The sequence below is a fragment of the Patiria miniata genome, unplaced genomic scaffold (genome assembly GCF_015706575.1).
Source record: "Patiria miniata isolate m_02_andy unplaced genomic scaffold, ASM1570657v1 HiC_scaffold_27, whole genome shotgun sequence".
In the NCBI taxonomy this organism is placed as follows: domain Eukaryota; kingdom Metazoa; phylum Echinodermata; class Asteroidea; order Valvatida; family Asterinidae; genus Patiria; species Patiria miniata.
The window spans coordinates 414,662-441,408 of NW_024037066.1; the positions used below are offsets into that span (position 1 = coordinate 414,662).

Here is a 26,747-nt window from a genome sequence, read left to right on the forward strand (position 1 = left end):
CCCCAAAAACCATTACAGCCAGAAAATAATGCATATGAAGATTTTAGGGATTTTTTCATGCAACAAGTACAAATTTCCTCCTTGAAATTTGCGTTCATTAACAAAACGACTATTCGGATTTTAAATTCCAGCAAAGTATAATCAAATTGTTACAAGACGGAATTTTTGCGCCGGGGTGATATAAATCAAATTAGGTTTTGCCCTTCACTGACGTTTTAAACACTGTATACCCAGTGTGTTACCTCCCGAGTGAAAGTTGGAAAAAATCACTCGGGTGGGACTCGAACCCACGACCTCCTGCTTTCTAGTGCAGATGTCTTACCACTCGACCACCGAGCTAACGGGATCGGTTGGCCGGTTCGAATCTGATGTACATAGCAGCGGGTACCGCATAAACTATTACAAGATGGAATTTTTGCGCCGGGGTGATATAAAACAAATTAGGTTTTGCCCTTCACCGACGTTTTAAACACTGTATACCCAGTGTGTTACCTCCCGAGTGAAAGTTTGAAAAAAATCACTCGGGTGGGACTCGAACCCACGACCTCCTGCTTTCTAGTGCAGATGTCTTACCACTCGACCACCGAGCTAACGGGATCGGTTGGCCGGTTCGAATCTGATGTACATAGCAGCGGGTACCGCATAAACTATTACAAGATGGAATTTTTGCGCCGGGGTGATATAAATCAAATTAGGTTTTGTCCTTCACCGACGTTTTAAACACTGTATACCCAGTGTGTTACCTCCCGAGTGAAAGTTGGAAAAAATCACTCGGGTGGGACTCGAACCCACGACCTCCTGATTTCTAGTGCAGATGTCTTACCACTCGACCACCGAGCTAACGGGATCGGTTGGCCGGTTCGAATCTGATGTACATAGCAGCGGGTACCGCATAAACTATTACAAGATGGAATTTTTGCGCCGGGGTGATATAAATCAAATTAGGTTTTGTCCTTCACCGACGTTTTAAACACTGTATACCCAGTGTGTTACCTCCCGAGTGAAAGTTTGAAAAAAATCACTCGGGTGGGACTCGAACCCACGACCTCCTGATTTCTAGTGCAGATGTCTTACCACTCGACCACCGAGCTAACGGGATCGGTTGGCCGGTTCGAATCTGATGTACATAGCAGCGGGTACCGCATAAACTATTACAAGATGGAATTTTTGCGCCGGGGTGATATAAATCAAATTAGGTTTTGTCCTTCACCGACGTTTTAAACACTGTATACCCAGTGTGTTACCTCCCAAGTGAAAGTTGGAAAAAAATCACTCGGGTGGGACTCGAACCCACGACCTCCTGATTTCTAGTGCAGATGTCTTACCACTCGACCACCGAGCTAACGGGATCGGCTGGCCGGTTCGAATCTGATGTACATAGCAGCGGGTACCGCATAAACTATTACAAGATGGAATTTTTGCGCCGGGGTGATATAAATCCATAAAAAATTCCATCTTGTAATAGTTTTTGCGGTACCCGCTGCTATGTACATCAGATTCGAACCGGCCAACCGATCCCGTTAGCTCGGTGGTCGAGTGGTAAGACATCTGCACTAGAAAGCAGGAGGTCGTGGGTTCGAGTCCCACCCGAGTGATTTTTTCCAACTTTCACTCGGGAGGTAACACACTGGGTATACAGTGTTTAAAACGTCGGTGAAGGGCAAAACCTAATTTGATTTATAATCAAATTGCTTTTTTTCTTTACATTCAAAATGTACAAATTTCCACTGTAACTTTTCGTAAATAAAACAAATAATGCAATAAACGTACAATAGCTCAAGCATTAAAATTAACGAAAATAGCAGTTTGGCTGAGCCCTCTCCTTTGGCTTCTCTATATCGGTAACTTCACACCAATTATTTCTCAAATCATCGAGGCTGGTCTCTGCCCTCTCCTCGGAATCTCATCTCAGAATCTGCTCCATTCCAAACTCGTCTTGCTTATAAACCCGCGAGAAATATTAAAGCGAGCCACATGGTCCAAGAATTCGGTATGCATTCAAAAACAAACTAAGTATTCGACAATCAAAATGATGCAAAGTAAAAACACGCTACTCAATAAACCTTTTCACTGTGAAATAATAACTTATGCCCTACAAAAATGGTTTGAGGCAAGAAGCGAAATCGGTCCATTACAAATGTACAGCGGTACAAACAAACAGAAAAGGCCCTGAAATCGTCATGGGCATTACTTTCTGGCCAAAGTGGGCTTTTTTGTGGTAAAAAAAAAATCACAACTTAAAAAAATGCTTTGTTCCCGAGCGACTATGAAGGCGAAGGGAATCAGCAGGGCTCCTTTCAGCGCGAGTGAAAATTAGTAACTGTGCAATTCGCGGTACCATCCACCAAATAACGGGACGAATCGCGCTGCTAAATCGCGCCGGGCTGAACGGCCGGCTGAATCACGGGCTGCGCCGGCACAAACGATGTCGATGTCACCGTGGACGAACAGTCACGTTGACCGGGCACTGGGCGTACAGGCCCGGTGGGCGCCACGCGAACAATCTCACTGCGCTATATCGGTCATTATTATAAAAAAAAAATAAAGCAATAAACAAAACAAAGTTCATACAATTAAAAAAGAATTTCAAAATATTTTCCAAAGTTAATTGTCAAATTGTATCTTTCGATAGTGATTGACGACACTGTTGCAACTCAATGTGACCGTTCATTACACGGTGACATCGTTTGTGGCCCGCAGCCCGTAATTCAGCCCGGCGCGATTCATCACCGCGTTCAGTCCAAAATTTGGAGATAGAACACCGAAGTGCACAGTTACTCATTGTCACTCGTGCGGAAAGGAGCCCTGCTGATCGGCCTTCGCCCTCTTGTGCTCGGGACGAAGGCAATTATTTAAGTCTTCATTTTGTGTATCAAGACAAAAGCGAGAAATCCTTGGAAAAATTGCGAAAAAATGACCCGAATGTTTGTACCCCTGTACATTTTCGATGGACCTTTTTCGCTTCTTGCCTCAAAACCATTTATGCGAATGCGCATTATTTATATTGAACATTGTTATAAAGTGCAACTTCAATGAAATCTGAAAGAGCTGCAGAAAGATAACCTGCTGCAGCAAGAGGGCGTATTCTTAATTCGTATTGGTTGTGTAATGCGCGCGCACCTGTTTGGTATAATATATGCAGTGTGCAATTCAAAAAATTCATAGTACATGTAGTTCCGAAGCCAACTCTCAAATTTCTTAAAGTACAATAAAAGATGCAGCAAGACGTCACTGATGTGCAAAGATGTGCAACGTCACTGGTCAGCTCCTTTGCTGTGAGTAGTATGTGTGGGACTGAAAATGGACCGTAATTGCCTGCACAAGTCGGGCATGCCCAATAGTTTCCCCCATTTTTCTGGGGGAGATTTCAGGAGGGATATTGGTTGGTCGTGATAGCGCCTACTCGCGGTGGCAGGTTATTGTGGCGGCGAGTTATCGCGTATCAAACCATGCAACATCTAGCCCCACTAATCCGACACAGCAGCGGGTACCGCAACCAATGAACTAAAGATGAATGAAGCTAAAATACAACTGACCTTGCCTCCTTTGAGTTGGACCTGGGCCCCATGACCCAGTAATGTCTGTACAACCAGAGGTTTGCAATGCTGTACTGCTATGTGTAACGCTGTGTAGTTATCCTACAAGAAAAAAGCACACATGAAAAAGGTTTAAAGATTAGTCACATTAAAGGCCCATGACATGAATTGTACTTAGGAACATATTTTGTGCAATTATCTCCTCTTTTTTGCATGAAAACTACTTCACATCCCTTTTTAGTTAATCCTATTTTTTAAAAATCCATGCTTTTCCTGACCAATAAGCACGGAAAACACTGTTCAGTTTAGGAGTTTTCAATTCAAAGTGTGAACCCAAAATTTGGTCATTGAAAACATTTGTGAGAAAACTTTGCTCACTGGCTTACTCACGGACCCTACACACAAGGATTAACGACTCGCCCAACTCCTGGTTAGACGGGTGATAACGGCCTGTACTGGTGGCAAATACCACGAATACTTTTCAACAAAGACCACTGCGCGCGGTGGCTTTCAGATTTGCAAGGCTCTAACCCGATCTGGTCTCGAAGTCTGTCAAGCCAGCTAATTATTTTTTTTTTGGAATATTCATGAGTCTACGCTTTTGGTCTTTATTATTGAATTCTGATAAGTGATAACTACATAACCATGGTAATGCCGAGCACAATATCTGTAGCCTTAAAATGAACAATGAAATGTTGTTTTTGTTTCATCGGTTCGACACCACATTTCTCTAAAACTTTTTAATAAAAACCTAATTTAAAATGAAATTCGGGTAAACGGTGTTCTCCTCGAAATTTTACGTTTATTTCCTGGGTAAATACTTCATCTACCGTATGCCAACAAAAACTGCACAATACCATCTTCTGTATCCTGAAGTATTTATTTTTTAACAATTTTGGAACAATTAAATCTTAAATAAGGAGTAGTTTTGCTTACAGTTTTATGAATATTTCCGTTTTAGATGTCATGCAAAAACCCAACACAAAGGCACACCTGGAAAATTCGCGATTACAAGCCAACGGTCATTAATGTCCGTTACGACGCGTCTAGACAAGTCCGCTCAGTGCATTTTGTACTAGAGCTCAGAACAGTCATTTATCCTCGGTCTAGGACCCGTGGCCTACTGCCAACGATTCGCCAAAGAAAAGAAAATTTACGATAGCCAAGTATCCAAAATTCTGGCAAGTTTTAGTGCAACTCTTGCTCATGAGTGTGGAAACTGCAATAGCATAAAAACCAAAAAGGCACAAAAATGCCCTTAAAAATGGCAAAAAGAAAATTGAAAATTAGGTTAAAGAGGACACAAATACAAGAAACGTATACAAATTTTTTTTTTACATTTTTATGGATCCTTTAATTGTGGTACACACTGCATTATTTTTGAATATTTCTATATATTTGAAGCGATCTCCAACATCCAAAATTAAATCATGGGAGTTTCAGCCATTAAAAAAAATACAACTTAAACCTATTAAAGACAATACTAGAAGGGAGACCTCGGATAAATATTCACACCTTTGTCTTGGTGTCGACCAGTGCTCCCTTCTGCAGTAATGACTTGACTACAGCCACGTGACCACGCTTCGCTGCTGCATGGAGACACACAGCACCAGCCTGGCAATTAACAGACACAATAATGGCTCATCACATTGTAATTCAGAGACAATACATGATAGTTACTGCTCATATTAACGGTTCAAGGACGTCTTCGGCACAAACAGAGTGTGCCAAAAAAGCGCAAGATTCAGAAAACAAATAATGAAAACTGTTTTCATTACATAAAGGGAAAAGGGAATGTACAACATTTTTTTTGGCTGCAATTTTCAGAAATAAATGGATTTGGAGGATTAGTATGTTATAGCAAATATTGTTAAATTGACTTGTTTCATGTTTTGGGCTTGTAGATGCTGGAAAAACCAAGAAAACCTGTCATGTTCTTGTAGTCTGGATCCCTGACCCCACTTAAGATGGATCAGAGCAATTTATAGACTTTGGGGAATTGTGAGGTCAGAGAATCAGTCTAGCAGGCTTGTACCCCTTCACAAATGTGTAATCAATTTGCAAAGAAAACGCGGAAAACTAAAACTACTTATGAAAAATTAGGCGCAGTTTTTGAAAAAAGCCAGTTTTCTCCAACGCTGGTCAGCCGACCAGCGTTGGAAAAAGACCCTTTTTTTTTTTAAATGTCAGCACACCAGGAGCCAAGATTTTACAGGATGATTTAGACTGTCATTCCCAACAATCCAGTAAGGTATTTTGTGATAATTTGATCATTTCGTTTTGTGATGTTTGCAAAAATGAAATTATATATGACTTTTTCTCAATCCACTCTTTTTTACCCCATTCCATTTGGGGTAAATTCATTAAGTGAAAGAGCATACATTTTACTTGGGCCACTCTCACCTCGACATGCTGAATCTGGGTTAAGCATTGAATAGCCATTGAAGTTGGTGATATCACAGGTGAGAGTGGCCCAAGTAAGATTTACACCCTTTCACTTTTAATTGATTGTATTTCTGGATCTAGGGATCCAAATGGAATGGGGTAAAACGGAGTGGATTGAGAAATACCTGTAGTCAGGCTTTAATGTAATATTTAATTTCACTGAAGAAAAAAAAAGAAAGTTTTAATTGTTTGTTTTCTGAATGTTGCATTATTTTTGGCACACTCTGTATTAACGGTTCAAGGACACACATACTGAAATTTGTTTCCTTCTGGAGACATTTCTTTGTTCTCGTGTAGTAAAGTCTTCGAGTTGGAAAGTGTAGTTTCAAAATGCTCTTATTTTAACCAGAATTAACTTCCTTGGCTGAAATTCGGACTTAATGTTCCTTTTCTAAAACTCTTCCATTTGCGACGGATCAACATGCCTTGGATATTCCTAGTTTTTGAGTGAAATCCATAGATCTATTTCGTGGAAACCTTGTGGAGACGTATTCATCTATAGAAATCGCCGTGTGGAGACGTATACCAACTTTTGTTCCCAATTGTGTGCATTTCTCCAGAGGGCACGGTGTATCAGATCATTGTTACCGGTACATACAGTGTACATGCTCTCCCCATGCTTCATGTTTCACCCTCAAAAGCTTTTGTTTTTAAACTGCAAATTTGTCTAGCAACAAAAAATTAATCTGATTAAAATTAATTTGAATGAGACATCAAACAAAATAAACATCCACCCATGTTTAGTTACGCAATAATTACCTTACAAATGGTGAATTATTTGCTACCCAACAATAATTCAGATGTATATCTTTTTGTGCATTATGGGTGCAAAATTGACCCCAAACTAAAGTGTGTTTTTTTAGAGGGTTGAAGACATCCTAAATAGAAACAAAAGTGTTTTTCCATTTAAACAAAATTTACAAATTGAAAATTCGTTAAGAGACAAAAAAATTTGAACAGCTGGGAGTGGGCAACAAAGCTTTGTATTCAAAAAATTAAAAACCACATAGCAATAATAAATTGGTAAAAAAATAAAAAATACAATAATAAATTGGTAAAAAAATAAAAAAAATAAAAATAAAAACCCCAGAGAAAATGAATATAATTTTGTACATGTACACTTATAGTGGAATCCGGTGACCAGAATGAGAAGCTTCTACTGTGGTGGTGTCACACTCACGCGCATGTGCATGAGCCCGGAGTGCGTGTGTACGAACTGAGCGTGACTTGCACGAGCCTTGCGCCACCGCAGGGAATCGCTGCCGCCGGATTTGTCTATGTAATAACATTTGTAATTAACCCCTATTAAGAGCAAGTTTGAAGTTTCCAGTTGCAAAATATTGATGACTTTGAGACAAACTACAGTTTGAAGAGAAAGCGATCTGGCTTTCCGGTAGATCTTTGAAATGGGAGATGCAACTCTTAAATATTTGATCATTTAATTCGTAATGGATGCAACACACACCAATTTAATTCCTTTGCTGTCGCCTGGCGGATGTATTAATCTTTGTTCAATAATATAGGTTTTCAAGGAAACAAATTACGTTATGTTCATTTATGGGGCAATACTTTACAAAGGGAACACAATTGAACAAAAAAAGAACGGACAAAAAAAATTATAAGCCGATCATTACCTCCTGAAATATTATGACCTGTCGTCATGGAACCGTAATTAATATCATGCACAATTGATGCCCGCTATTCAGGTGGAGAGAGATAATTGAGTAACTGTATTAATCTCCAATAAGCTACTGTCAATTTGTCATTATCACAATGGGCTGTTCATAAAGCCACAACGAGGGCTAATCACATCTGGCCATGGCCTAAAAAATTCATTCTTTGTCTATACGTTTTCATATAAGCCCCTGTCACACTTCTGCGTAACCCAATTCCTTATGAGTTCCTTATCAAAATTTTTCAATACGCAGCCGTACGCTCAATTAACGTCGAAATTGTTTGATTACTTTGACTTATGTGCGACGCACATCTATCGTACATGTAACGAATTCAGCGCATCCATTGCGTACGAGTTGCGTATGAGTTGCGTATGCAGGGCACAACATTATTTTTTGGGCTGCGAATAGGTCAGTATGCAGTGCGCATGCCGAACGTATTCCGGACGCACCCCACTTATGCCGACCGCATGCTTGACGCACTTCTGAGCGTATTCCCGCCGCATTTCCGCCGCTCGCCGTTCAGCGTGCGTTGCATCTGCGCTGCAAGTACGCTATGTATACGTCCAATACAGGCGGTTCATATGCTGACGGGGTGCGTCACGACCACATTACGTACTCGTAACGCACTCGACCGATGCGGGACCGATGCGCTGCGTATTTATAACTTATGACCTGCGTAACAGCGTACGCAGCGTAGTTTTGTGCATCCCCAAAACTATCCTGCGTACTGGGCCGTACCATGTGTATATCTGCGTACATAAAACCTACACAAAACGATAGAGATGCATATGAGGTGCGTATTGTGCGTACGACTGCGTATGAAAAAAATATCAATGCGCAACTCATAAGGAATTAGGATACGCAGAAGTGTGACAGGGCCCATAAGTGTGCACCAACTGCTGCATCTGAGCATTGGAATAATGTACATTTACATGTACATGTGCATTTACATGTAAATTGAAACTTAGTGTCCTGCCTAAGGACATGAGATGTACATGTACATACACAATGCATCTACATGTATGCAATGTTTCTTGCAGGATAAAGGAACAGACCGAGATTATGGACTACAGACCTGTAGAATGCCATGGTCCAGGAACATGGTGTTTGTGCCCTTGGGCAAGACACTTAACTATAATTGCCTCTCTCCACCCATGAGTATAAATGGGTACCTGTGAGGGTCGAGGACCGATTGAGCGCTGATATCGGCTGCCGCGTGGTCCCATGGCCTGATGAATGGGGTAATAATTGTAAAGCGCTTTGAGATTGTTGATATGATGGAAAGCGCTACTTATTAGCACAATTATTATTATTATTAATATTAAATGTCTGTCTTATAGAAATTTAGACGCTCCAGAAGGAAAAACGCTATGCAGTTTGAAATTTCAATAGAAAAATAGGAAAACGAAGGAAAGGAAGTTAACATGTATGTGTGTTTGCAGTGACTGACGTGTGGGGAACTTTTAGTGTTAGGGAAATAAGGACTTGTACTGTCACTCAGTATCTTCGGTCCCAGTTTATTAGGTGTGAGGTACCCAGAACTACGAACATCAGCGCAGTTTCTGGGTGATCACAACAATTGCAGTACAGTGTCTTGCTTATTGGACACAGCCATACATTTTATGAGGGAGGCCAAATGCATGTACATGTACCGTGTTTAGCATGTGTAGATTCACTCCTTTCTTAAGGAACATCAGCGCAGTCTTTAGGTCATAACAACAATTGCAGTAAAGTGTCTTGCCCAAGAACACAGCCACACATTTTAAGGGGGAGGCCGATTACCTTATTTTGGCATGTGTAGAGGCACACTCTTTTTTAGGAACATCAGCGCAGTCTCTGGGTTATAACAACAATTGCAGTAAAATGTCTTGCCCAAGAACACAGCCACACATTTTAAGGGGGAGGCCGATTACCTTATTTGGCATGTGTAGAGGCACACTCTTTTTTAGGAACATCAGCGCAGTCTCTGGGTTATAACAACAATTGTAGTAAAGTGTCTTGCCCAAGAACACAGCCACACATATTAAGGGGGAGGCCGATTACCTTATTTGGCATGTGTAGAGGCACTCCCTTTTTATCAGCGCAGTCTCTGGGTTATAACAACAATTGCAGTAAAGTGTCTTGCCTAAGAACACAGCCATACATTTTATGAGGGAGGCCAAATGCATGTACATGTACCGTATTTGGCATACATGTAGATTCACTTTATTCACTCTATGTCTTGAGGAACATTGGCGCAGTCTCTGGGTAACAACAATTGCAGTAAAGTGTCTTGCCTAAGAACACAGCCACACGTTTTATGGGGGAGGCCAATTACCTTATTTGGCATGTGTAGAGGCACTCCCTTTTTGAGGAACATCAGCGCAGTCTCAGGGTGGCCGCATTGGGAGGCGACGTGCATCAGCGTACTTCCGTCCTTGGTTCTCGCTGATACGTTAGCCTTGAACTTGTCGACGAGTAACTCCACGATAGAGGTGTGGCCATTCTCGGCAGCGATGTGGACCGGGGACCGATCCAGCTGTCATGGAAATGGGGGAGGGTAGGGGGCGGGGTTAAGAAATGTGAGTTCATACATTCTTAAACTTAAACTAGCTCAGCTAAAGCAAATATTAAAATGAAATGGAGGGAAAGATTTAAATAATTGCAAGTTCACAACTAAACATCAATTTAACCCGAAGCCACCCTCCTGTTTCCTCAATGTAACACCCAAACATACAATGTAGATGGTTTTATGGATTCTTCTGGGAACACAATGTAATACAATGTAGTACAATGCAATACCATTTAATGGGTTAGCAAGATTTTTGCACACTGATTTAATATCATCCTTAAATTGTTAAAGTAATCACTACAAATCTCTATTTTGTAAAGTCTGTGATGAAAATAGCCTGAGTATTGGATCATCCGCCCAATATCTGAGTAACGTATTAGAATACTTGAAATATGTGAGCCTTTTTAAAAAAGATGAAAAAATGGTTAGAGCTTGGTGGGATTTCACTCACTGTGAAAGTCGAGGTAAAAGTTTTGCTTTAGGCACTAGAGGCAAAAAATCAAAGTGCGCCACGTCTGGTGCCGCACCACGTTAGGGTACATCAACAATACCGGTACATGTTCATGATATTCATAATTGTGTTTATTTCAATTTCAATGTTTCAATATTCAATCAAATCCAACTTCTATTAACCAAATACTAAATTATTCAAAAATGTCTGAAACTGTCTGATTGTTAAGCTACAAGGTGAGTAAAAAAAAAAAGGCAGCCCAAATGCAGTGGCGTAGCCAGGAATTTTTCAGTGGGGGGGGGGGGGCCGCTGGGGGGGGGGTGGCTGGAACATTTCATGGGGGGCGTCATGCAGGGGCGTCAATCGCTTCTCAAAAGTGGGGGGGGGGCGGACATACCTTGATCAGAACTGATGCGAGCGCGAAGCGCGAAGCCCTTACGGCGTGGGGTTCGGGGCCCGCTTAAGGGCCCCGAAAAAACATTGATTCTAGATGTTCTGTGGTGTGACCTGAAGCAATTTCTTACCTCTTTCCTCCATGCTTTAACTAATATTTTCTTAGCAAAAGATAATTATTTGAACATCGTTTTCGAGGTTGGAGTCATTGAATATCGGTATTCTGAGCTATAGGCGTGGGGTTCGGGGCCCGCAAGGGCCCCGAAAAAAATTGGATTCTCGATGCTCTGTGGTGTGATCTGAGGCAATTTCTTACCACTTTAACCAATAATTATCTTAGCACAAAAGATAATAATTTAAACATAATTTTCGAGGTTTTCTCAGCTAAAGGCATAAGACAATTTTTTGAACATTGTTTTCCAGGTTGGAGTCATTCAATCAGCTACCAGAATTCTGAGCTTTAGGCGTGGGGTTCGGGGCCCGCTTAAATTTTGGATTCTAAATGCTCTGTGGTGCTATCTGAGGCAATTTCTGACCACTTTAACCAATATTTCCTAAGCAAAAGATACATTGTAGTACATAATAGGGCCCTGTAAACGAGACACGAGTTCAAAAATCTGGGGGGACATTTGATATTGTGTCCCCCACCCTTCAAAAAGTCCCCCCAGGATTGACGCCCATGGCGTCATGTAGATCAATGATAATTTTTTTAGAAACTCAAAATCTCAGTGGGGGGGGGGGGGGCGACTGGGGGGCGCCACTGCCCAAATGGCAGGACCAATTTTTGAATGAAGTTTTGCCTGTATCACTTTCAAAATCTAGGATACGAAAGTCCAATTAATAAGCTTTCTTTTAGTATAAGAATCATTCAAATCACGCATGCACTTTTCAACTTCCGGCATTTTGAACACAAATACCGTTTTAAAGTTCTGTCCACGGACCATAAAAAAGATACATGTAAGTGTTCTTTCAGCAAAACGAAAACAATTCACATGCATCCCTATGAGAATTGTTTTCGTTTTGATGAAAGAACACTTACGTTTTGTATGATCCGTGGACAGAACTTAAAAACGATGTTTGTGTTCAAAATTCTGTAACTTAAAAAGTACATAAGTGATTTGAATAATTCTTACACTACAAGGAAGCTCATTAAATGGCCTTTCAAAATCTGAGCTTTTGAAAGTGCTACAGGCAAAACTTCACTCAAAAATTGGTCCTGCAATTTGGGCTGCGTTTTTTTTACTCAGCCTGTAGATAAAGTCTACAAGCTTTTGAAAAAGGCCGTAGCTTGAAATGTATAAGTATGTGAAACCCCTCTTTCAACATACATGTACCGAAAACCCACATGCATAAATGTACGGTCCATGTACATGTACCGGTACAGTATACAGCTTGCCAGCTTTGGCAGTAAAATCAATTATTAAGTTTTACAATGTACCTCCTCCCGTAATCGTTTTGGGAATGAACAGAGATAAAGCAGTTACCATGGCAACGTGTACGGCAACAGGATGAATACCACTTTGCGGTACAATGTACAACACAACATACACTGATATCTGAGTGATGTTTTATGAATGACTTTCAGTTGCGTTTCCATGGTGAAATGACTGGAATCGTGTAAACAAATAAAATGAACCTCATCCTGCTCCATCTGATGTTTCAAAGCCAATGTGTGTGGCTTTTGTTTTTACAAAATGGGTTTCAATTCACAGTTTTTTGTAACTTAATTCCGTTCGTTGTGGGTTACGTTTCTGGGCAGACATGTGGGCAAAAATGTCTAGACTTTGGAAAAATTCTTCTGGGATAGTATTTATTATATAACTGACATACAGATCCTAGTCATTTGATTGGTGGAACTCACATCACCTGGCATTCGTTATTGCTCCCATTCATGCCATGGCTCAAAAAGTACTATCCGCCCATGGGGAACGGGAAATACTATAGACCGCTTGCAGACGCGTTCGATAATCGACGCGCGAAGGCGCGCGACGCCATGTTGTGGGACAGGCGTATCTATCCACGCACATTTTGTCCCATAACATGGCGTCGCTTGCCTTAGCGCGTCAATTATCGAACGCGTCTGCAAGCGGTCTATTCAACAGTTAGGATCATGACGCGGTATTTGTGTGCAAATGCATGCTGGTGTGCGCGTTCAGCGTTGCGCGTAGCGCGTATTGTTCCAAAGAGCCAGCGCTACAGCGTTGGGTTCAAACATTTTCGTGAAGGGGTGGTTTGGAAGAGACAAATACATTTTCCTCCAGGTTTGTATTGAAATAAAAGTTCAAATATATCAAATGACAAGGATCTTTATGTCAGTTATATAAAACAAATATTGAGTGGCTTTAAATTGTGAAATGGGAGGAATATTATCGCTCGGTAATATCTGGACTTTACCTTGCGATAATATTCCTCCCATTCCACGCTGAGCCACTTAATATTTGTATAACAATATACAAATATAACATGGTTAGAGAGTGGACAGTCGATATTCGCTTCCCGAGGAATTGGAAGTTGACAAACTAGTTCCCGAGGCGAAGCCGAGGGAACTAGTTTGTCAACTTCCAATACCGAGGGGAGCTAATATCGACTGTCCACCCGAAATAAACCATGTTATATTTGTTTTACTATACCTCATACATATTCAGTTGCCGAATTTTGTTTGATTATAATGCACCTAAAACAAAATTCGGGGAAACTTGTACAGCTCACCAAAAAATTCAACTTCAATTACTAGTTCGATCCGTTTGCAATATAATACAGTTACTACAGTTGTAAATACAAATGTTTGCAATGTGTACAACTTTCTTTTGTACAGGAGACATCTTTACACGTTCTATAAATTTTCTCCAGTACGGCATCATTGAGCTCTGGAAATTAACATTTACGCGAACCATGCAACCATGAATCTCTCCTGGGCTATGTTCGCGCGTGCGTACTGCACCCGTGCGACAGTTCCTCGATTGCTCTGTAAAGCGCATGCGTAGTAGACTGTCGCACGGTGTCACGGTCTAACTTCTCCGGCGTGCTAGCTTCTCCGGGTGGATTTGGCGGGTAATTGAGCACGTTACAGTGCACGTTACATGAGCACAATTCATGCTCATGTGTCCGCTGTGCTAACTTTTCCTCGGCCTGTGAGGGACACCCAAGAATGCGTTATGTAACACTTCTTGTGGGTCAAGTCATATTGCAAGCATTCTAAGTTGTGTTCCCATCGTCATTGCGTGTGCGTTGAGGAATAATTAAGAACCGTGTTCCTTGCTTGGTCGCGGTCCATCACATGCATGTCCAATTTGTAACCACGTTCAACCACGGTTTAAAATAAATGCGCATCCTTCAAGTCTTTTTGGTTATTATTAGGATATTGGTTTATAGTTAATTGCGCGCTAGGTCTGGATTCGATGGTACCCTGTGACGTATACAAAAGTGCACCAGTACAACCCCAAAGAACTCAGCACACAAATAAAGTTGGCGAAAGTGAGCACTATACTGCGCAATTTTGTGCATGCGTGTTGAAGCAAAATGTCCAACTTGGAGAATCTAGCACGCCGGAGAAGTGAGACCGTGACAACGGGTAACCTATGCGACAGTCTACTACGCATGCGTATTTACAATGTGCGTGAATCCTCGCGCGCGCGTTTGGTAAACAGCAAGAATAACATCTGGCACGTGATGGTGAATTGACCAGTGAACGTTCGGTTCTCGATCATGAATATGTATGAGGTATAGTAATGTACGTGTAAACTCCAGAGTATGGTATGGTCACGTCTAGACCTTAGCTAGTATAAACTTCAGGTCATTGGGACTTCAACTCGGACTTGAGCTCGTTTGTACCTGATTGAGCACGCCTAGACTTTAGCTAGTAAACTCGAGGTCATTCGGACTTCAACTCGGACTTGAGCTTGTCTGTACCTGAGCACGCCTTGACTTTAGCTCGTTAAACTCGAGGTCATTCGGACTCATCCGGACCTGAGGTCTTTTGGAGTTCGTTTGTCGGGACATCTGAGATTTTGAGGAAGGCTTGGTCATATCATCCCCAATTTGAAAGGTAGGCCTTCGTTTTAACATTTCATATTTAGTCATAGCTAACTGCAGGTTATCACGTTGACAATAACAAATATTTAACTTTTATGCAGCATAACAACGAAAAACTGCAACCCTCATCAAAACAGGATTTTATTTCGATTTTTGTCTTGCCCCCAAACAAATCCTCCCTGTCGGTATACTGGCATTATCGAGTCCGATGGGGAACGGGGCCATTCTACCCTGCAAGAACTGAATTATTGTCGGGCACCAAATAATTTGACCTCTGTAAAGTGATTGTTTGAAAACTAAACGTGGTCAGCGGTCTCATTCGATGTTTCATTCGATGTCACATCGGTTGGATAGGCCCACCCCGAAAGTTTGACCCTTGTATATATTCACGCCTAATGGATGAACTGACCAACACTCAGAATAAAGCTAAGGCGAAGCATTTCTTGATGTGATACAATATTTGTTCATATTTCAACGCAAATTGTTGTCTTTGTTTCCTCAATCAAACTCCTCAACCCTCATTCACAATTGATATAATATACATAATACTCCAACGACTGCGTGCCGGTATTTCTTGATCTAGCGATCTTGGGGTAGCTTCCTGGTCCCGTGACTAGTAGTGCTTGTGACGGTCCGTAGGTCCGCAAATGCGGGGCAATTCCTTAAAAGTTTAACAAAATGGTTTTTAAATTTAAAAAGTCAATCTCTATTTTATGTGCCACTAAAGGGTGCCCTTTCCGGTGAAATCGCCATCATTTTTTTCTTGGTGTTTGGCATTTCCCACTAAACACTGAATTTCACAAATTACTTGTCTGTACTAAAATGCTTCCATTTTTGAGTTAAATTCAATTTTCATTGCACTTCCAATAACACCGAAAGTGAAGGTCAAGCGGTTTTGTGCCCGGGAAGAAAATGTTGCTGAAGGCACCGTCTACCACCTCGCGACAAACGATAACGACACTCAGATTCAGTTTGTGTGAGAGAGTTAAAAGTATTTTGTCTAAGTCTGCCCTTAAATCGCTTGTAATTTGATATCTGATGACGTCATGATGACGTCACAAAATCCATTACATCTTCGAACCCATGTCCAAGTTCTACCAGGTTTTATTATGTCATCTGCTCTCAATTTCTCCAGGATTTGTCATTTTTTTAATTTAGAAAAGGCCCTAAAATCGTCATAGGCATAACTTTCTGGTCTCAGTTCTGGTCTCATTGGGGTTTTTTTTTTGGGGGGGGGGGGGGCACGAAAAATAATCTTCAAAAATTGTTTTTGTCCCGTGCGCACAAGGGCGACTATCAGCAGGGTTCCTTTCCGCAACGGTGCGAAAAATATACATGCTTGGAAGATTCCCGGTTCAACTACAAAACAATAGCGATCATCTTTTCAGATGTCGGGTTTTGAAATACCATCGAGAGTCAAAGGTTGTGATTGACGAGAATGTTGCAACTTTTTGCCGCTGACCGATATAGTGCAGCGTGATTTTCTCGTGGCCTGTGCCCGGGCCTGTACACACGATGCCCGGTCAACGTGACCGTCAGTGCACGGTGAAATCATTTTGTGCCGGCGTATCCCGTAATTCAGCTTTTGTGACGCCTGGCGCAATTCTGCACTGAGTATGAGGTTCGGCCCAAAATTTGGTGGATGGTACCCCAAAGCAAACGGTTATTTCTGGCACTCGTGCAGACAGGAGCCCTGCTGTTTTCTCGACCTCGTGCGCACGAGACGAAAGCAATTTTTAAAGTTTTTTTTTGTGACCCCAAAAACCATTAAAGCCAGAAAATAACGCCTATGACGATTTTAGGGATATTTCATGCAACAAGTACAAATTTCATTGAAATTTGCGTTCATAAACAAAACGATTATTCGGATTTTTAATTCCAGCAAAGTATAATCAAATTGCTTTCTATCTTTACATACAAAATGTACAAATTTCCACTGTAACTTTTCGTAAATAAAACAAATAATGCAATAAACGTACAATAGCTCAAGCATTAAAATTCACTAAAGTAGCAGTCTGGCTGAGCCCTCTCCTTTGGCTTCTCTATATCGGTAACTTCACACGAATTATTTCTCAAAATCATCGAGGCTGGTCTCTGCCTTCTCCTCGGAATCTCATCTCAGAATCTGCTCAATTCCAATCTCATCTTGCTTATAAACCCCAAGAGAAATATTAAAGCGAGCCACATGGTCCAAGAATTCGGTATATGCATTCAAAATGACGAAGTAATTATTCAACAATTAAATGTATGCAAAGTATAAACAAGCTACCCAATCAACATTTTCACTGTTAAATAATAATTTAGGCCCTAAAAAAAAATGGTTTTGAGGCAAAAAGCAAAATTGGTCAATTACAAAATGTACAGGGTAACAAACATTTGGGTCATTTTCCCTCAATTTCTCCAGGATTCTTCGTTTTTCTCTTTAGAAAAGCCCCTGAAATCGTCATAGTCATTAATTTCTGGCCAAAATGGGTTTTGTTAAAATTGGTTCTTTAAATTATTGGCGAAGGAAACCAGCAGGGCTCCTTTCCGCACGTGTGAAAATTAGTAACTGCACTTCGCGGTACCATCCACCAAACTACGGGACAAATCGCTGCTGAATCGCGCCGGGCTGAACGGCGGGCTGAATCATGGGCTGCGCCGGCACAAACGATGTCGATGTCACCGTGCACGAACCGTCACGTTGACCGGGCACTGGGCGTACAGGCCCGGCGGGCGCCACGCGAAAAATCACGTTGCGCTATATCGGTCAGTGGCAAAAAGTGGCAGCATTCCCGATCCCGATATTTACAATTATCTCTTTCTTATCATATAAATAAATGTAGTGGTCGGCCCTGCTGTCTTAATAAGAGGGGGGGGGGGGACTCGTCCACCAGTTAAGGAGGATGGGAGGCAATCGCTAAGCATGGACAATCATCAGACACTTCTCATCGGTTTCTGTCATTAGTTAATTTGGTTGATTTATTGATGAGTGATGAAGCTCAGTTGAGATACAATATTTCAATAGAAATACAAAAAAAAAACCCGACGTCTTCAAATCTTTGCTTAAATGACTTCAAAAGCAGCTATGTAGCACTTCACTCCAGTTGCTGGGCTGTTCAGGTACGGGCCTTCAGGTTTTTAGTTTGCAAAAGAAGGTTTTTGACGTGAATCTGGCTCACATCATGCAACGGCATTGTCCGAAGAAAAGGAAAAAAGGACGTGCAAATCCTGCACGTAGGCCACTTACTTCCGGAAAAACCCGAAGAAGTCCGAAGCACAAAAACCAGATTTACTTTAGTAAAAGATCACATTTCTGGAATGATTTAACATTATGAGAAAACTATTAATGTATTCTGCAAACTTATACATGCCCAATAAAGTAGTAGGAATAAAGTTTGAGAAATTATAAGAACGTTTTTGATGTTACTATGTAGTTTCCGAACGCACTTAGCAACCACGAGTCAATGACGTCATTAAACTTATGGCGCCTACGTAAGTTTTTAAAGGGGAATTCCCAGATCCCTACATAAAGAAAAAACAAAACAAAGCCCATTAAATGAAAAAAAAAATGTAACAAATATTTTCCAAGGTTAATTATCAAATTGTATCTTTCGATGGTGATTGACGACACTGATGCCACTTTTTGGCGCATTGTAAGGGTTTTGGGGCTTGGTTTTCATATTCCTCGTTCATATCAGAACTCTCTATACCATTTTGGGAAATGGTTAGGGATAACAAATTATCAGAAACTTTATGGCCAGTTTTGTTTTCATCTCGAGGGGGCACATTAATGCTCGAGGGCCACGAGGGGGCACATTTATGTCCGCAAAAGGGGCACTTGGGTAAATCTGGGTGGGGGAAGTCCCCCAGCCCCCCCCCCTCCCGGTTTCGCCGCCCCCGCGCTGACCGGTATATTTAGCGCAGCGTGATTTTTCGTGTGGCTCCCGCCGTGCCTGTAGGTCCAGTGCCCGGTCAATGTGACTGTCCATGCACGGTGACATCGTTTGTGGCCCGCAGCCCGTAATTCAGCCCGCGGTTCAGCCCGGCGCGATTCATCACCGTGTTCAGCCCGTAATTTGGAGATGGAACACCGAAGTGCACAGTTACTCATTGTCACTCGTGCGGAAAGGAGCCCTGCTGATTGCCTTCGCCCTCGTGTGCTCGGGACGAAGGCAATTATTTAAGTCTTCATTTTGTGCATCAAGAGAAAAACGAGAAATCCTTGGAGAAATTGAGAAAAAAAAATTCCCGAATGTTTGTGCCCCTGTAAAATTTCGATGGACCATTTTCGCTTCTTGCCTCAAGACCATTTATGCGCATGTGCATCATTTATATTTATCATTGATAAGTAACAGGTCTAGGACATCCCAACTGGAGCCGACCACACATTCTTAGACGGTTCAATACTTTGACAGAAAATGTTTTGGCGTGGCAGCCCCAATATAATTTTGTATCTCAACGGCTACATTTTGTGTGTTCAGCAGAAACCACAAAAATCCCTGCCACGTAAACTAAATTCGTGTTTGTCATTTTAACAGTAATTTCGTTCAAAAAAAAAAATTACCTGGTGACACGTGACCAGCGGTTTCATTGTATGATTCATAAAAAAAACCAGGTGTGTTGTCAGTCAGTCAGGAGCACAATAACGTTGTCCAATAACTACTTTATACCAAGGGGTAATTAAGCATTATTCCTTAAAGTAGATGTACATGGTTTATCATCCCCACCCCAAACTAGAATGAGTTAGTACTTGAAAGTTATGAACTTGGGCATTGTCAGTAAGGTTGGATCACCGCAATTGCGTCCATGACTAAGAATCATTCATTTCAAAACAAAGACTAAAATTCTTTATTTACGTTGCTCCGATTCATTGGCAAAATGAGTTGTCAAGTGTCGTCGTGTTGACGTCATCACATGTTTAATAGGCGACACCATCCTAAAGGTCAATTTCTCAAAGTCGTATATCTACAGAACCACAAGCCGCATTGGCTTACAACTTTGTTGGTGAATACTCGGGCACGAGTTCAAAATGAACAGTGGAGAGACGTCATGATGGCGTCTTCAAGTGATTTTAAACGGATTTCCAATCTTTTTATAATTTTTATGAGTTTAAACAAATAAAGAAAAATACTTTGGAGGCCCGAATCAGACAAAGGAAACTTATTTTGTGACCGAAAAGAGGATCCACCTAAAAACAAGAAAAAAGAATCGCAATTGCCAACCCGGGAATCGCACTCCGGACCGTTCGTATGCCAAGCGAGAGCCTTAACCACAAGCCAACGCAGCTTGCACGACCGCGCACACTGAAAAAATGACGTCCGTAAAATCAACGTGTCTATCTTATCATTAATCAAGCCGCCCAAACATTTTTTACCCCCAGATACCTGCGCGATATACATTAACTGTCGAAAATCCCTGCAATAATTACAAATATGGCCACTTAAATAAAAAAAAAATGTCAGGCCAAATACTCCCGACTCGTTAGGTACGTGCGTGTTTCGTGTACACATCAAAGTATAAGTTATTTTAAAAGCCTGTCATTATGTTCAATTCTTAGACGTTTATTGGTCACTTTCAGGAATGAAATATCAATCCAGAAATGATCACCTCTACAAGTAATCCAATATCCCACCGCCGTTAAAAAAAACCTGTATTCCTACGCCCCAAGTAGCTCAGTTTAAGGGTCCGATTCTTTCACAACGGTAGGCCTATACGACATCACACAACGCACGGCAGCCAACCTTCTGTTTCTTAAACCCTCCAATTGTTGGCCTCCAAAATGCTCAAATAACAGAAAATTTCATTTTTGTGAGTAAAATTAAACCAACAAATCATCCGGAGCCACGAATCACACGAAGACACGAAGTAAATCGCCCGGCAAAGTAGCCGATCCAGGCGATACGCTGGCACGGTACAAAACACAGAGAGGCGTGCGAACTGAGCCATGAATCCCAAAAGTACATCTCGCCCACCACATTCAGTTTGTGACAGCGCCATTCTATTGTGTCGGCCATATTCTCAAATAGGCTAATGACGATGATGACGGCGGGCTGAATAACAGAAGATAGATCAGGCAAATATGGTTCATCAATCTTCTATATTATGTAGCGTTATTGACATTAAACAAAAATAAAGTGGCATTACATTTCAGCCTTAGCCAGGCCTTCTTCAGAGGTAAATGACAGATGAACAAGAAACAAACATGTAGGGGACACACAAACATGCAGGGTTGGAAGGAGAATCACAAAGAGGGATGGGGGGGGGGGGGGCCAGATCAATCCATATCCGGCCACCATCTCTCAATTTTTTGGTCTACATGTAAAAATCTATATTCCATGACTGAAATAAATCAAAATTTTCTTGCTCCAAATTGTTTTCGAATCAGGTTTACAAGGAGGTCCAATGTAAAATTAAAGTTGCATTTAAATATCCGTTAGTGGTCATTGCTGAAACCAAGGGGTGGCTGTGAAGTTTAGGGTCCGAGTTCCTATAACAGATGAAATATCCACCTTTAACTTTTTTACTTTTGTCAAGTTTACTCCTAAGTTAGAGTTTCTTCATCAGATTTACACTTTATAGTAGTTAAACAATATTTGTAAAAAAAAAAAAATTTAAAGTGGCAAAAATATATGGAGTTTTATATAAGGTTTTCCCCTTCTTTAAATCAGGTTGCTTCCAATTTTTTTAATTGATTGTGACAATAACAAATTCTGTTGCCATGTTGTAATTTTTGGCATGAAGCAAATACGAAGAGCACTCGCATGACACAAATAAGCAGGTACAAGTGATTCCTAACTTTCAATCACTTCCTTCAAATCCCCATGAACATCAACATCTCAAGGACAGACTGCTCAGCTATAATTAGTGTCTTGTTGTTTATTTAGATTATTGTTATTAATTATCCGCGGTCTCGGTCTCGGTCGCGGACCATTTCGGTCTCGGTCTCCGTCCGCCTTGAAGGGGCTGGTCTCGGTCTCGGTCTCAGTCTCGCAACTTCAGGTCTCAGTCTTGGTCTCTGTCTCGGACTATCCGGTCTCGACTACAACACTGTAGTTGCAGCAGTCCACGCTTTTGGTATAGGTTCACATTTTGGACCCTGTTTGTTTTTGGATTTAGCTCGTATAAACTCGAGGTCATTCAAGGGCAGATCCGGAACTTTTTGGGGGGGGGGGGGAGGGCAAACAAACCTTTATTCCCCGAAAAATGGGTCCAAACATCACGAAGAGGCACTAGGAATCTTCATGGCATTGGTGCATGGTCGCGCAATTTTAATGCTACCCTCCGAGAATCTCATTTTCTCATTACTCAGTCTTTGCGGGTGTCAGTTGTTTCTGCGACTTACCAAAAAATTAACTAAATAACAACAACAACAACAAACAAACTAAACAGAACAAAACAAAACACGCGAAAAATCACGCTGCGCTATATCGGCCAGTCACGTGGTAAAAAGTGGCAACATTTTCGACCTCGATATGATTATCTCTCTTTCTTATTTAAAAAATAAAAGCAATAAACAAAACAAAACCCATAAAATTAAAATAAATATATATATTAAAATATAGCTTTGTAAGGTCATAGGCCTACAAACTTCCCAAAAAAGTGATAAATTATGACGTTATGATGACGTCATCAAATATTTCATTTTTCACAACACATACAAGCCAAGGTCGAATCGACAAGAAACTCGGCAGACACTCAGAGGTTATTGTAATGCAAAATCTGAAGTTACGTCATGATGGCTGATTTTTAACATTAACATTTACATTTTTTTTCTGCTTCGGAAATTTCGCACTGCTTTTTATCGGATCAAGTCTAAACTTGAACACAAACCAAGAAAGCATTATACGTGTGATCGTGTTTAAAGTGTCGTCGTGATGACGTAATTATACACGTATGTCGGGCGACGCCATGCTAAAGGTCAATTTCTCAAAGTCGTATATCTACAGTACCAATCTTCGTCCCCAGTGCTTACTTTCTTTCCAACGTTGTTTCCAATAGTAAACCCTGGATAGGAAACTTCCTTCCTGCATCCTGATTCGATACCGCAATTGGCTAGAAATGGATTTATATCGTGTACTTGGTGTTGTTATTCACAAAGTGCAGTACGTGTTTTCGCGATCATTCGTCCACGCCTTCTCGAAAATATTCATTTTCTTTCCAGTTTGTTAATATTAATATGAAATGTGATACTGGATGTTGTCTAAGATCGTAACAGTTTAAATAAAATAAAATCATGTTTTCGTAACTCACGCCATGCTCGCTTTGCGACGAATTGATTCTGTTTTTTACCAGACACCGCATACAAAGACAAACGCAAATGTAACGCACAGGCAGGCACCAGACTACTCCTAATTTGCATACGTGTTCAAAAATCTTGCACATGCAAATGACTCAATACCAGGGTGAGAGAGCAGGTAATGGTGGGCGCGTACTGCTCGACACCCTGGAGACGAGGTTGCTACAGTACATACGTACTTGGATAGTCGGGAGTATTGTAGTAATGTATTTTGTTTAAGGTGGACACAATTATCACAGAGATCTATGGCAGTTAATGTTTATCACGCAGGCATCTGGGGTAAAGAATGTTTGGGTGGCTTGACTAATGATCAGATGTACATGTTTATGTTAACATGCAGGTGTACGTGTATCATTACGTACGTCATTTTTCAGTGCGCGCGGCCGCGCAAGCTGCGTTGGCTTGTGGTTTTAACCAGTCTTAAAAGACTCTCGCTTGGCATACGAACGGTCCGGAGTTCGAATCCCGGGTTTGCAATTACAATGAAATGAAGTATATAGACTCCAAGAACGATATTGTAAGGCATTTTCATATATTTTGGCGTGTGATTTGTATTTTGGGTTATTACATAGAACATTTATGTGCAGGTGTAAAATCTTGCCGGTTGCGTCCCCGATGAAAAAAATAAAAATAAAATGAATAAATGAACATTTGAGTGGCCATATCATCTCATCCCCTCCTTAGGGATCGCTGTCCACGTAGATTAAACAAATTGAAAGGAAGTAAATTGATTGAGGCTTGTCCATCAATTAAACTTTTCAAACAAATGATAATAAATGCAGGTGTATTAGGTAACAACGATTTTGCAGATCACGCCATAGATAATGTTACACAGCGCACACTGTCCAAGAGTGATGATTGAGAACGCACCTGTTGTGCTGCAGCAGTCCACGCCGTTACGTAGTAAGGTTCACGTTTAAGACCCCGTTGGTTTTGGATTCAGCTCATTCGGACTTGACTTCCTTTGTTCTTGAGCTAGCCAACTAGTACAAACTGGAGGTCATTCAAGGGCTGATCCAGAACACTTTTTCGGGGGCCAACAAAAGTTTGTTCCACTTAAAAGTGGGTCCAAAAATAATTCTCCCCCTATGGGTGGCATTGGTGCATGTTGGTGCAATTTTAATGTTGCCCCTCCCAGAATCTTATGTACTCAATCATCGCGGTTGTCAGTGTTCCGGCGACTAAGGCCTATAAAAGAAATAAACCAACAAAACAACAACAACAAACAAACTAAACGGACAAAACAAAAATAGTTCGTAGGAAAAGGGTGTCAATTGCGTTTCAAAAAATAGTGGGGGACATACCTTGATCAGAAATAGTAGCCCTTACGGCGTGGGGTCTGGGGCCTGCTTATGATCATCATTTAAACATCATTTTCGAGTTTGGAGTAATTAAACAGCTACTGAGCTAATATAGGGGACATGTTCCCCCCCCCCCCCCCGTCCCCACCGATTGACGCCCACCGATTGACGCCCATGTCGTTTTACATTTTGGACATTACAGTAATCCTGACTCGAGAACCAACAATAATGATGTGGCAGTTGCGGCAGGTGATGCAAAATATTCTTGAATTATATCCAGTTAACTCGGACTTGGGCTCGTTAGTACTTGAGCACGCCTGGATTAAGATAAAGTCGAGGTCATTCGGACTTCAACTCGGACTTGGGCTCGTTAGTACTTGAGATTGCCTGGATTAAGATAAAGTCGAGGTCATTCGGACTTCAACTCGGACTTGGGCTCGTTAGTACTTGAGCACGCCTGGATTAAGATAAAGTCGAGGTCATTCGGACTTCAACTCGGACTTGGGCTCGTTAGTACTTGAGCACGCTTGGATTAAGATAAAGTCGAGGTCATTCGGACTTCAACTCGGACTTGGGCTCGTTAGTACTTGAGCACGCCTGGATTAAGATAAAGTCGAGGTCATTCGAACTTCAACTCGGACTTGGGCTCGTTAGTTCTTGAGCACGCTTGGATAAAGATAAAGTCGAGGTCATTCGGACTTCAACTCGGACTTGGGCTCGTTAGTACTTGAGCGCGCCTGGAATAAGATAAAGTCGAGGTCATTCGAACTTCAACTCGGACTTGGGCTCGTTAGTACTTGAGCGCACCTGGATTAAGATAAAGTCGAGGTCATTCGGACTTCAACTCGGACTTGGGCTCGTTAGTTCTTGAGCACGCCTGGAATAAGATAAAGTCGAGGTCATTATCACCACTCCAAAATTTGGCTAATTCTAAAAATTGGGAATGGTAACCCCGGATCCTATAGGACACACCAACAGACACAATAAATGACAAGAAAGAACAAACTTCTAATATTTCCAAATATATTTACAACTCTCCAAGTTCTGAGCACTATAATTATGTACAGCAAAATCTTATAATCAAATTCTTCAATTTAAATCACACTCTTGATCTTGGAAGAAGATTCCCAATTCAACTTCAGATCAGGTGAATTACTTCCAACTTATATAATCAATCAATGACAAGATCATAAAAACACTTATATTCAATTAATCAGTTAAATCACTTCCAAATTATTACATCAATCGATGACAAGGATCATAAAAAGTACGTTCAATCAATTAATTACAAAATCCAAAAAAAAAAACACTGTTCAGTCAATCAGACACTTTCAATTTGTTTCCAATTGTAACTCCGTTACCAGACTTCTCTTAATTATGTATAGTTCGGCACTTCCCTTTTACCAGTTTCTACAAATTTTAATGCGTTGGAGTTCCCAGCGTCTGAGGGCTCGCAAGACCGAGGTGGGCACAAGTCATAGGACTCGGCCGGCTACGCCTCAGTAAAGACTCTACGTCTACAGTACCTCAGTGGTAGACTTCTTCTCCAGTCGGTGTTAGAGTCGACAGGGGAATACTCTCAACAAAAAGGCCATCTATAATCAATATAAATCCAAAACCTTCCTAGTTCTCAAATATCTACATAGATTCTGATCTAGTTTGTCATATCGTCAAATTCGATTTTCACAATTGCATATTATCAAAATTCTCACTCCAGTCTCCTCGGAATTGTTCAAACAAAATCGTTATTTCACAATGAACTTAATAATTCTTATCACCAATCTTTAAGGCTGTAACTCAGTTCATGACATACTTGAACTTAGATATAATAGCCAGGAAAATCACAAATTTAATATACTTACGGTAATTTGCTGTGCAGCTTTCTTGGGGAGGCGAACTGTTGCCAGGAAATGTCAAAGACGACCGGGACAGTTTTACGGCTGGAATTCGGCCTGAATTTACCAAATTCTAGATACGGACTGAATTTCCGTCTCTCTTCCCATAGGGATCAAACGGATCCACAAAGGCTATGATCTGCTGTTCTCAGATATCTGATGCAAGGGAAGTTACAACCGGTCTCTCAA

At 41.2% G+C, this 26,747-nt stretch overlaps 1 protein-coding gene and 3 non-coding genes across 4 annotated transcripts; all 4 read right to left on the reverse strand.

Annotated features, from left to right (window-relative positions):
* Positions 1 to 767: 767 nt before the first annotated feature.
* Positions 768 to 840, reverse strand: Trnas-aga. Its single transcript has one exon. It is a non-coding gene; the product is annotated as a tRNA-Ser (tRNA).
* A 178-nt stretch (positions 841 to 1,018) lies between these two features.
* On the reverse strand, positions 1,019 to 1,091 carry Trnas-aga. The gene has a single exon. It is a non-coding gene; the product is annotated as a tRNA-Ser (tRNA).
* A 178-nt stretch (positions 1,092 to 1,269) lies between these two features.
* Trnas-aga lies at positions 1,270 to 1,342 on the reverse strand. The gene has a single exon. It is a non-coding gene; the product is annotated as a tRNA-Ser (tRNA).
* A 1,027-nt stretch (positions 1,343 to 2,369) lies between these two features.
* On the reverse strand, positions 2,370 to 26,747 carry LOC119734538 (ankyrin-3-like). The gene is made up of 5 exons (XM_038208074.1): positions 26,526 to 26,747; positions 9,975 to 10,175; positions 5,052 to 5,150; positions 3,537 to 3,638; positions 2,370 to 2,513 (listed from the first exon to the last, which is right to left on the reverse strand). The coding sequence occupies exons 2-5, from the start codon at positions 10,056 to 10,058 to the stop codon at positions 2,370 to 2,372; spliced, it is 429 nt and encodes a 142-aa protein (XP_038064002.1). The 5' UTR covers positions 10,059 to 10,175; positions 26,526 to 26,747.